Source organism: Trifolium pratense, linkage group LG2 (genome assembly GCF_020283565.1).
Source record: "Trifolium pratense cultivar HEN17-A07 linkage group LG2, ARS_RC_1.1, whole genome shotgun sequence".
Taxonomy (NCBI): Eukaryota; Viridiplantae; Streptophyta; class Magnoliopsida; order Fabales; family Fabaceae; genus Trifolium; species Trifolium pratense.
In genome coordinates, this window is record NC_060060.1 from 53910579 (window position 1) to 53922842 (window position 12264).

General features: G+C 34.9%; 1 protein-coding gene across 1 annotated transcript; it reads left to right on the plus strand.

Moving 5' to 3' along the window:
- The first annotated feature begins 1089 nt into the window (after positions 1–1089).
- LOC123904942 lies at positions 1090–2519 on the plus strand. Its single transcript, XM_045954549.1, has 3 exons — positions 1090–1499; positions 1597–2134; positions 2241–2519. The coding sequence occupies exons 1-3, from the start codon at positions 1090–1092 to the stop codon at positions 2517–2519; spliced, it is 1227 nt and encodes a 408-aa protein (XP_045810505.1).
- Positions 2520–12264: the final 9745 nt, after the last annotated feature.

Here is a 12264-nt window from a genome sequence, read left to right on the forward strand (position 1 = left end):
AAGCTACAAATAAATACTACTATTAGATGACTTAAATCGGGATGACAATTTTACTCATATTCAGTGGGTACCTACAAATTTTGATGGGTTTCAATGAAATATAAAAAGATTTTTAATTTATTTTAAAAAAAAATTATGATTGCTCTATATGAAATAAACTTTCAATCTAACGGTAAATTTTGTAAAATTCGTATTTGTTATAATGTTATTGATGATATGTACATGATATACCACTTGAACCACTCTTTGATGTTAGACAAATCGTGTTTGAACCTTGAATTTGAAATTTGTATGAATGTTGTGATTCAACGAGAAGGAAAAAGTATGGTAAAAAATGGGATTCCTCCACCAGATATTTGGCCAAACAAACCCCGCCCTTTTACTATTTCACCCTCATTGCAGCTACAAAACCAATCATCATAGCCAATCTTCCATTGATCCTTTCAGGTGATGGCTCACTAAAAGCCATCAAATCCGAGAACTTTATTATTCATAAATATATTGATCAGTGTTAGTAATACTTTTGGTCAAGGAGTAGAGGCTGCTGATGGTGGTGTAATTTGGTCAACAGAAAATTTTGGTTGTTCTTTCTTCTATTCTTGTGACAGGAATGACTATTTTAGCTCGTGAACATAAATCATAAACATCCCTCATGAGGATCCAATGTTGTTTTCAAATTACTACAGTTTAGTTGTAAACACTTGGTCAATAGAATCAATTCATTCTCATGCTTACGATATCTACATACTTTATGGTCAAAATTTTAGGTACTATCATAAAGCTTTATGATAGAGCTTTATGACAGTAGATATATGACCCGTATGGATTAACTTATTTTAAGTTTATGTGGTTTTATTTATAAATATAAGTCATTGTATTAGTAATTGAGTAAATTAATAAAAAGTGTTTATCACAATTTAATAAGCTACTTATGCTATTTTAATAAGCCCTATAGATAATATGTTTTATCACTGAGTTTAAGATGGAGCTTATGAAAAGATATCTCACTTTGAATTCGGTCCGCTTAGTTCTACATAATATTAACATATTTTTAAAATTTTATTTTGTTAGAATAGAAATCCGGTACTGATGAAACAAGCTGTGACGCCTAAACATGACAAATCCTTTGTGCAGGATCTACAAAACTCGTGTGAGGTCCTTGTGAGTCAGATGCCTGTTTTAGCAATCAGGGGAGAGACATTGAACATACAAATAACGCAATCTGAGTATGAAAGAGTGGTTGAAGATTGCAAGAGAAACCTTCATGGTGGACTAGTTCTCAATAAAGGCGACAAATTTGTGACGGCCAGAGACTTGAAAGCAAAACTGTCTATGGTTTGGAAAACTAGAAATTTGTGGCATATGGTGTCTCTCGGAAGGGGATTTTATGAATTTCAGTTTACCTCTTATGAGGACATGCGATTAGCATGGTCTATAGGATCCATGAATCTCAAACTGGAGATTTTACGTTTGTCAAAGTGGACCAATGATTTTAATTCGTATACACAAAGACAAAAAACATGCTCAGATTTGGATTCGGCTAATGGAACTACCGCAAGAGTATTGGTGACAACGCACTCTTTTTGAAATTGCCAGCGTTATTGGAACTCCACTCTTGCTGGATGAGTCTACCAAAACTAAGGCTTTTGGCCATTACGCGTGTATTTTGGTGGATATCAATCTCTCTCGCCGAAGGTTTGATGAAATTGTGGTCGAAAGAGAGGGATATGCTTTTAAATTGGGGGTTGTTTATGAATGTCTTCCTACGTTTTGTCCACACTACACGACTATTGGACACGATTTAACCTCATGTAGGTGGATTCATCCGACCAAAGAGACGGCGAAGGCTGAAGTCATGCAGCCCATGGTACCGAAGAAACCGCAACCACAATATGTTGTAAAAAACAAGCATGATACGTCTGGCGACTTGGAAAACTCGGTTGTAGTTGATACTTTGCAGCTCGCGCAAGAACAAGCTAAGCTACAACTTGAACAACATACACCGGTGCCGGAACAATCTGTAGAAGATAATATAGATAATATCATTACCGTGGAGGGAAATGCCGATCGAGTTATTAAGTCCTCTACCTCCTTCACATGGAATTGGAAAACGTTAGAGATGAAATTGCTCATGGTGTAATAACTACAGGAGCATTGTTTATCCTTGAAAAAGTGGAGACCCCCACATGGATAACCAAGGTCATGATACAAACATTGCAGATGATAATATTGTTGTTTAGGAGAACACAAGGGAGGAATATCAGACGCAGGCATACCGAGCTAACAGTGACAACGAGGAGGAATTCACTATCTTGGTTGAACTTGTGCAAGAAGGCGTTCCTGAGACTCAGTTGGAGTTGGAGGTAACTAGTCAGTCCACTGCTAGTAAAAGCACTGAGACCATCCCTGGAACTAGCGTGGACAATGTCTTTCGGGACACACAAGGTCGTGCACTTCCTTTGGTCACACAAATGGATATGCAAGTTATAAGACAAGCTTGGGCAGACACTGCGGAATAAGAGCAAGAGTTTACAACAGTTCTATCTAAGCAACGGAAAAAGAAAAATAATAGAATAGCCAAAAATGCAGATCAACCTTATAATACTCGTTCCAAATGTGTCCCTCCTCGGAAATGAAATGGGAGGGTGTTTGGGAAACTGGTAATTAGAGCTCTCTATGAATTCCCTTTGTTGGGTTGTCTTTTTGTACTACTTTGATTTTGGTTATTTTTGGGGTAAGGTCTAACCCTCCATGTACATATTTTTTTTCTATTTTTATTTATATTATTATGAGATATAGGTATATGATGAGAGTGTTTAGATAGACCAACTTAGTTTGGATTTATACTCAATTCTTGATGTCTATATGCTCTTAGTTTATCTAAAAAAAATAATATTATTATTTGTTGAGAAAATATCTCTATAATTAGGTTTCTTTATTCTTAGCTCTATAATCAAGGGATTTAGTTTAGATTTATGTATATTCACTTGGTTATAAATACCAAAGTAGTATCATACTATTTGAGTATGTAAATAATGTAATAAGGTCATTGATATCAGTATCAATAATATTCATTGTTCCTTATTATTTTCTCCTATTCTTTCACCTAAATTCTACAATTTCAACATGGTATCAAAGCCACGATATCCACCTTGAAACACAATTCCGCTGCAATTTCTCTCGAGAAACTTTAACTCTCGGTTATTCTTCACATTACTTTTTTCTTCTTTGATTTATTGTTTAATTTTGGAGGCTTGCTTCCATATAAACCCTAACCATCATTAGGATGATTACTATTTATTTTGTTCTGTGCTATTTTATAGTATAACATCAAAAAATTATTTGTATAAGTAGTAAATTTAAAATTGAAATAATAGGTATTATCAAAAGAATAGTAACAATAGAAGTTATCTAAATGTGATATAGATTTAAAATATGTGTTTATACATTTAAAAAACTTATTTATACATCACATTTGAAGTTACCTTGATAACTTCTTTGTTAACATTGATTAGCAATATCTTTAATCCATTCTTTAAAATAACTCTGGAAATGACAACATATAATTGACCATGGAAAACAATTGATGTTGAAACATAAGTTTTTTTTTTATATTATAAATCTCATTGGAGGATTCCGAGTTTGATAAATTACTTCATTATCGAATTTGTCATTTATATTAATTTGAAACTTATTGTAGAAAAGATAAACCAACTTTTTTTTTAAACAAAGATAAACCAACTTAACTCATACTCAATCGAAATACTCAATCGAATATGATAAAAATCATGCAGAGCATACTAACCATTAGTAAATTTTATTTTGTCTATTTTTTTTACTAACATTAGTAATAATAATAATAAGGCTTAAATGCAGTTTTGACCCCCCAAGTTTCACAATTGCTTGATTTTAGCCCCCAACATTTCAATTGCTTGATTTTAGCCCTCCAAGTTTCAATTGCTCGATTTTGGCCCCCCAAGTTAACCCCTTTTGCATTTGCTAGCCCCCCATTAACTTTTTTGACTAAAAATTGCTTATATGACATTTTTAAAAAAATTAAAAATATGTTTTAAATAAAAATAATAATAATATTTGCTTTTATAAAAATGTATTAAAAATTTTTTTTTTTAATAAAATGTTTAATAATGACTTTTTATTTAAAAAAAGTTTACAAAGTTTTTAAAAAATAGTTCATATAAAATGTTTTTTTTTTACTTTTTTATATAACAAAATTATTTTATAAACTACATATAATTAATAAAAAATATATTTTATAATTTAGTTTTTGAAAAACAATTTGTAATTTATTTATTTATTTTTAAATACTTATTTAATTTTAAAATGCTACATAACCAATTTTTAATCAAAATATTTGACGGGGGGCTAGCAAATGCAAAAGGGGGTAAACTTGGGGGGCCAAAATCGAGCAATTGAAACTTGGAGGGCTAAAATCAAGCAATTGTGAAACTTAGGGGATTAAAATCAAGCAATCGAAACGTGGGGGGGCAAAATCAAGCAATTGTGAAACTTGGGGGACCAAAACTGCATTTAAGCCTAATAATAATTACAATTAGTACCACACATTAAATGGATGTAAGTGAATGATGTGACTAAATCACTACAAGAATACTTCAATTTACCGACGGATTCAAATAATATTTATTGGCGGTTTTGACCCTTAGTAACTTACTGGCGGTTTAAACCCTCAGTAAGTGAAAAAAAACCCCAAAACATTAAAAAAAATATTTTTTACGGCCCAAGCCGCCAATAATTTTATCCCTCAAAACAAGAAAAAGAAAGTTATATTTTCTGGCGGCCCAAACCGCTGGTATAAAAAAAAAACAAAAAAGTTGATTTTCTGGCGGCCCAAGCTGCCGGTAGAACTTTTCCAATATTAAAAAAAGTAAATAACGCATCTTCATATTTCACTTTCCTCTTCTCCTTTTCATAATACACTCTTCTCAATCTCATGCTTCAATTTCTGCCTCATATGCTCATCACCTTCCACCTTCATCTTTGTTCAAGAATTATTTTACCATGGATCTCTCGCCCTCCACCTCCTTCAATAGATAGATTTCTCCACAGATCTGTTGCTCTCCACAGACAGATCTTTCGCACTGCCTTCAACAGATCGATCTCTCCAACAGATAGATCTCTCGCTCTCCACAGATCTCTCGTTCTCTACAGTCAGATTTTTCACTTCCATCGTCAACAACGCCACCGTTTTGGTCCTTGCTGCACATAAAATTCTTGTTCTGTTCCTACATCTTTACTCCTGTCCTTTCTTTTTGCACAATTTTTTTATATGGATGGATGAAATCTTGTTTAAGGGTTGGAAATTTGGGTAATGGCTTCTATACCAAAAAGAAAGGTTATTTTTTTTTCGGTATAAAAAAGAAAGGTTATTTGTAACAAAAAAAAAATAATAATATGATTTACACAATATGGAAAATTTTCTTCTGTTTCTATCATACTTTGATTTGCACAATTTGGAAATTGCTTTTCCATTCATGCTTATCCTCGAGCCATTGAGGTGTTTGAACAAAAAAAAATATTTTTTTTTTAAAAAAGAAGCATGTCACTGGCGGTTCTGGCCGTGTGTATGTGGATGGCAAAAACTTTGTGGCAGTCTGGACCGCAAATACATCTACCGACGAGCAATTTCTTGGCATATTTTGGCCGCCAGTTGGCTGCCAATAAATAAGCATTTATTGGCGGTTTTGAGTGGTTTCAGAGGGTTTGGGGCCGCCAAAAAATCATGATTTTCTTGTAGTGAATGAAAGGTTTTCATTGGTTAGTGGATTAGGGTTTAGATAGGTAATTGGACAACTATCTAGGATTTATATAAATAGATAGATTAATATATTTATTTGATATTTCTATTTACATATTGTTTATTAACATTGATATAATTTCAGGACCAATTTTACAACATTTATATATAACACATCAATCTGCCTTGGATTTTGTTATTTCAACGACCAATATACACACATCAATCCACCTTGGAGAGAATTGATCCCAATCGGGTAGCATTAACATAATCTTGGGGTAGGTGATCAAGTGCTCCAGGAAATACTAAACCCACTAGTCGAAAAATTCTTAAAACCCACCCCTCTTGATATTGTGGTCCATACCTAGAAACCATAGTGAAGCTCCTTACGAGTTCACAAAAAGCATTCAATGTCATCGGCACTATCTTTGACAAAGAAAAGTAGTTTTTGTTTGGCTCCTCATGCACCTTCTGTAAATGCATAAAAAAATGAAGATTAAATATATTTTTAGTCACTATAAAATCAGAATCTTTTAAGTTATGTTGTTATTAAATTTTATTCATAATTTTAGTCGTCCATAATATTGTAGTTCGTAAAAACTATCCCTATAAGTGAATAAATTTTTTGATGGACAAAACTTGAAAGATCATAATTTTATAGGATTATCTTGGTGTTGCAAAGAGGAAACTTGGAATGGATATTGTTAGAGAGTGCGTGGAAGGGTAAATTATTCTTATCTCAATATGATTACTTTAGGAAGGTGGTGGAGCGGTTTAGGATGCTTGATGCGAAGACCGTTACTACACCTTTGGGTTATCACACAAAGTTGTCGGTAATGCAATGTCCTCAATCTGAAGAGGAAAAAAGGAGAATGGAGGGCATTCCCTATGCCAGCTGTGTGGGAAGCATCTTGCATGACATGGTTTGTTCTAGGTCGAACTTAGCATATGCGGTTAGCATAGTGAGTTAGTTTATGGCAAATCTGTTCCGTGCCCCAAGAAAACGACAACAACGAAACATGAATAACTGAAGCCTGGGTAGCGCCCCATGTAACGACCCAATTTTCATATTATTATTTTTATGTGTTAAAATATTTTATTTAACGTGGCATTTTAATTAAGTTAATAACTTGAGTTATTTATCGAATACTTTAGTTATTAAGCGAGTAGAGTGAGTTAATGTGTTATTGGGCCAAGCCAATTGGGCTTGAGGCCCAATGGGCCTTGTGTGAGGTGTGTGTGGCGCCATATGGCCATGAGGGAAGAGAGAATTCATTATTCTCTTTTGTTCTTGTGTGTTCTTGTGAGAGAAGGGAGAGCTTGGGAGCTAGAGCAAGGGGAGAGCTAGGGATTCGAGATCTTCGTCGTGTTTTCTTCGAATCCAGGTAAGAGAGTAGATTTCATATTCGTGGGTGACTCGAGGAAGGGGAGAATGTCGATTTCTCCTCACCCGAACTTCCTCCACCCCATTTTCGTTTTAGCTTAGAACGGATTTTCTTGATGGAAATCGTTCCTAAGGTTCTTGATATGTTTAACATGCTTGTAACATGATTAATGAACGGAAATAATGGTTAAAACGAGCTTTCTAATGGATTAAACTCAAGAACTTTGTGTTCTTGAGAGTTTTGATGAAAAAGTGTCAATCTTTACTTTTTCGATGTTTATGGCGTAGATCTGAGAAATGAACCGTCCTTTTGTGTTTAGATATGTTTGTTTTGCTTGAATATGAACTTATTTGGGGTTTATAACATGAAAAATGGTTTATGTGAGAATCTTGAGAGTTTAGAGTTTGAAATGAGAAATGTAGAAAATTGTTATCTATGAGGTCTGAACCTTTACGTGCAATTTTGACCTCTTTTCGTTGTGAACTGGTTTTAGTGGTCAACATAAAAGTTGTAGCCCTGTTTGTTAGCTTTCCAACGAGTATATGTGCGTCTCCATTGGACTTTCGTAGCCCAAGTTATGATCGTTGCAATGAGAGGCTGTCCAGTAATTTCCGCCTGAAACGGCAGAGCAGTGAGCAGCCAGCCTTTCAGATGTTTTTCCGCCCCAGGCGTAAACATTTCCGCCTCAGGCGTAAAGTTCCGCCCCAGGCGTAAATATTTCCGCCCCGGGCGTAAATACTGCAGTTTGCGCCAGTTTTTCATTTGTGATCTTCCTTTGCATGTAGTTTTGAATCAGTGTCTTATTCTTACATGATTGTTGATGATTGTTGATGATTGTTGATGCTTGTTGATGCTTGTTGATGCTTATAATGATTGTTAATCATGTATGAAGAATAAATGAAGTATATTAAGGTGTTAATCAACTTAATAAAGAAGGATATTAGAATTATGTTATTCTAATAAAGAAGTATATCGAATTATGTTATTCGATAAAGACGGATATTAAGGTATTGATTATCTTAATAAAGACGGACGTTGGATAGTGTTCCACGTTATTGTTGACGGGCTATATGCCAAAATTGTTGATGAATATATTCATGAGTTTTGAGTGCATGCATCATGAATATTTAGGGATATTGGCTTGTCCAATAAAGAAGGATATCGAACTATATTGTTTGATAAAGAAGGATATCGGAGGTGAAATACTCTGATAAAGACGATGGTACCACATGCATTAGAGGTGTCTAGAGGACATAACATGAATGTGAAGCATTAGATTGCATTAGGGATTATGTGTGCATTTTATTATAAATGATGTTTGACACATACTTGGTAAATGTTGATTGTTAATCCGTATGTGAGTAGCAGAGTCCGTCATGACTATAAAATGAACAACGCAGGGTCCGTCATGACCATAATCTGAACAATGTATTTGTTGATGTTTTGGTATTGTCCGAGACGACGTGAAACTATATGTTTGGTATATAATTGTAGATGATTGATTATGTGATAAATGAAGTAATATGCATGATATATGAATATGCATGAATGATGGTAATGTATATGTATAATGTATGATTATGCATGTTTTTATGAAGAAGTGTTTAAGTACAATTTACTTACACTTGTATTATTTTGAGTATGTTATCTAACTCTCTTTTATGTGTTATGTGCTGGACCGTTGGAGGTCCAGATTTTACAGGATTTTGTGGTATTCGATGTCGAGTCGTCGGTGAAGCTCCGCTCTGATTGTGACACGGGAAAGGGTTTTATATTGTATATAAAGTCTATTGTCTAGGTTGTTTTGTATAATCAATAAATACATTAGTTGATTTAACATTTGTATAAACAAGTATTTTTACTAATTAACTACATTAGTATTATTTTGATTGAAGAATGTAATACTCGAACCACAACTTTTATAATATCGAACATTACTTTCCGTTGCGTATTTTGAAAAAGATTTTACTAAGGTAGAAATATATAAATAATGGGTTTGGGTGTTACAATTGGTATCAGAGCAGGTCGTCTTCGGACTGTGTGGGTTATGTGTCGATCAGAGCAGGTCTGTGCAGTCAGACCAAGTGAGTATTGTGTGTCAGTCGTGTTTGTCTAACAATATTGTTGTGTTTGTTTTGTGAAATCATTCATGTTGTTCATTTAGGAACTATGAGTGATGTGAATTGGATTAAATTATTCGTTCTTTTTGTGAGTAATGGTGTGAGTGCTATACTCCTATGTTTATAATAGTTGTATATGCGTAGAGTTTAACCTTTTTGTAGTTTAAACTTGATTGATTGATGCTTATTTGCCAATTGTTGACGATCCGGCATGATATAAAACTGCATGTGACGATCCGGCATGATATAAAACTGCATGTGGTAATGATTTGAAATAATTTTAAAAACTAATATTATTTCTTGAAGATTTTGATGAAAATATAGAGTTATTTTCTTTTGGGTGAGTGAAAATTAATTTTTCAAAATGGTGAGAAGAGTAGGATATTAATGTGTCCTGATATGTGTTTGTTATATGTTTGTTTATAACATGTGCTAGATGATTACTAGGCATTTGAATTGCTATGCGTTTTATGAGTAAAAACATGAAGATCTCATAATCCTATGTTGTGATTATTGATGCATGATTCTAGTTTTACTTTCAAGTATATAAAGATGTTATATGCTTGATGTTTTGGATTTTGTGGATTAGTGAGTCGAGAAAACGAGAGTTTAGTGAGCGTAAGTTCAAAACCGTAGCAGAGCACCCAGATTTTTGGATGTGCTCGCTAGGCGAAGAATGAACCTCGCTGAGTCTCGCTAAGTCTTGCTATATCCTGTGAATGTTTTTGACTTGTCTCGCCGGGAGCTCGCTAGCTTTTGCTAAGCGAGGGAGCCAGACAAGAAATTTATTTTGTTGATGTCTTGTTCTGAGTTGATTGAATGTGAGTATGAATTATTGCTATGCAATGTTCATTTTTCTTGTGTTGTTTTGATTTCCTAACTCTGAGAAGTGAGGGAAGTATAGGTTACTTGAATGCTTGCATGAATTTGTGTTAGTGTTTAGGTATCGTGGGTTAGGTTTTGTCCCTTGTATGTGACATGCGTGTAAACGATGTCGATACTAGTTTCTTCTTTTGGGAAGAATGTGTTTAGAGACGATAGAACCGTTAGGTGTGAGCACCGGAAGTTCTAGTGGAAGAGTATGAGTGAGTTTGAGATAAGTGGGGGAGAAGGTTATATCCCTCTGAGATGTTTCGAACGTGAGAAGATGAGATGAGTAGAGATGTTCTTGAAGCGGAATATTCAGGAAGTGGTGACGTTGTTCGAAGTGGAATGGATGGGAGCAACAAGTTGTGAGAAACTACTAGAATAGGAGTTGTCGGACCAAAGTTGAAGTACATGTTTGATCGAAAGGAGTCGAATATGAGGAAGAGGGAGTGATTAAGATTCTTGAAGAGGTGATGATTTTGAAGTAAGTTGTCATCCAAGTGGATCGGATGTTGTACCGGATTCTTGAGTAAGAAGCTTTATGTGAGTCGTGCATATGGTAGTAGGATGAATTGGTTGAACAATTTGGAGTTCTAAGTCTAGTGTGTGGAGTGACTTTCGGAGGAGATTTGAGAAGCTTAGAGAAAGAGATGTGAAGATTAGTGAACCGTTGGTGTTAATTAATCGATGAAGGGAAGTAGGTTTTAAAGTAAATGAGAATGGAATTGAGAAATATCATAATAGGATTGGTATGTTTGTTGAATCGTTGGAAGTGAGGATTGTATGAGTAGTCGAGTTTATTCGAAGATGGAAGTAGGATAACAATTCGAAAGATTTTGTGAGAGGCTTGCCGAAGAAAGGGTAATTGGATTTGGATAATGATAGGGCAATTTGTGTCGAAGTTGAATGAGAACGTAGAGTCTTGGAGGTTGAGATGAAGCTAAGTGAGTAGTAACGTCTTAGAATGATTTGAAGAATAAGAAAGTTAGCCGTTGGAGAACGTGTTGAGAGTGAGTAATAGGAGGTCATGTTGGAAGTGACTTGTGTTAGGTGGGAGTTTGCGAAAAGGATTACCGCACATATGAGTAGATGTTGTGTTTGAGCACATATAGTAAGGAGTTGAAGGTGATGCCTAAGGTAAGTGTCAGAGAGCATTTGGTAGTGCCCACAAGATAAGAGTGAGTAAGTATTTGCTAAGGAATTTGGATTCATGGAATGGAAGAGTCGGTAGAGACTAGTTTTGTTAGATGCATCGTGGATGTTGATGAGGTATGGTCACAATCGGTGACAATGAAGTAAAGGATTTTAAATTGTTTCATCATGGATGATGAAACGGTAGTGACTTGGTGCATAACTTAAAATGTATTTGGACGAGAATTTTGGAAATTTTCTAGAGATGTCATATTGGGATTAGACAAGGAGTCATGAGTAAGAATACTAAGACAAAGGTTGATTAGAATTTAATGGATGGGATTAGATCGTATGACGAGTATTTGGAGCTTTGTGGATTTAATTCGATGAGTGAATAAACGGAGAAGAGTGTGCTTGTTGCAATGCAAGATGATGGGGAACATGGATAGATGGAGTGTGAGAGAATTGAAGATGTTGTTGGAATCAACGAGATAGAAGTTATGATTGTTTGGAGAACCAATTTTAGGCGGTAGCCTAATTTTGAAGTAGCGAATTGCTAAGGGATTAAGGAGAAGTGGTATTGGAAAATGTTGCGTTAAGGAATGCAAATGTTGGTTGAGAGATTACTTGGGAACGGATTAGTCGTGTTGGGATTCGACTCAATGATTGGAGATATGTGAGAAAAGGAATTTGACGGTTAGAGACGGTAGTTTTTAGCATGTGTCAATGAAGTTTGAGAATGTTGGTCATCAAGTGATTGTTGGAATTGAACTATCAAGTGATAAGTTGGAATAAGATTCGAATATGAATAAGTGATGTAACACGGTTAAGTGATTCCTGAGGGAATCAGAGAATTATGGAGTTGTGGAAGTATTCCACGGAAGTATCTTTCGGAGAGTTCGAATAGTTATACCTGTTTTGGGGTAGAGTTGTGAGTACCGTAGAATGTGAGTCTATGGATGTTTCGTGCGGAGTGGACGTTTTAGCG

Bases quoted from the DNA above. Each gene is read 5' to 3' on its own strand.
- LOC123904942 (XM_045954549.1), top strand. From the start codon at position 1,090: ATGAAACAAGCTGTGACGCCTAAACATGACAAATCCTTTGTGCAGGAT. The intron at 1,500-1,596 runs GTATACACAAAG...TGAAATTGCCAG, and splicing joins TGGACCAATGATTTTAATTC to CGTTATTGGAACTCCACTCT. The intron at 2,135-2,240 runs GTGTAATAACTA...ATTGTTGTTTAG, and splicing joins TAGAGATGAAATTGCTCATG to GAGAACACAAGGGAGGAATA.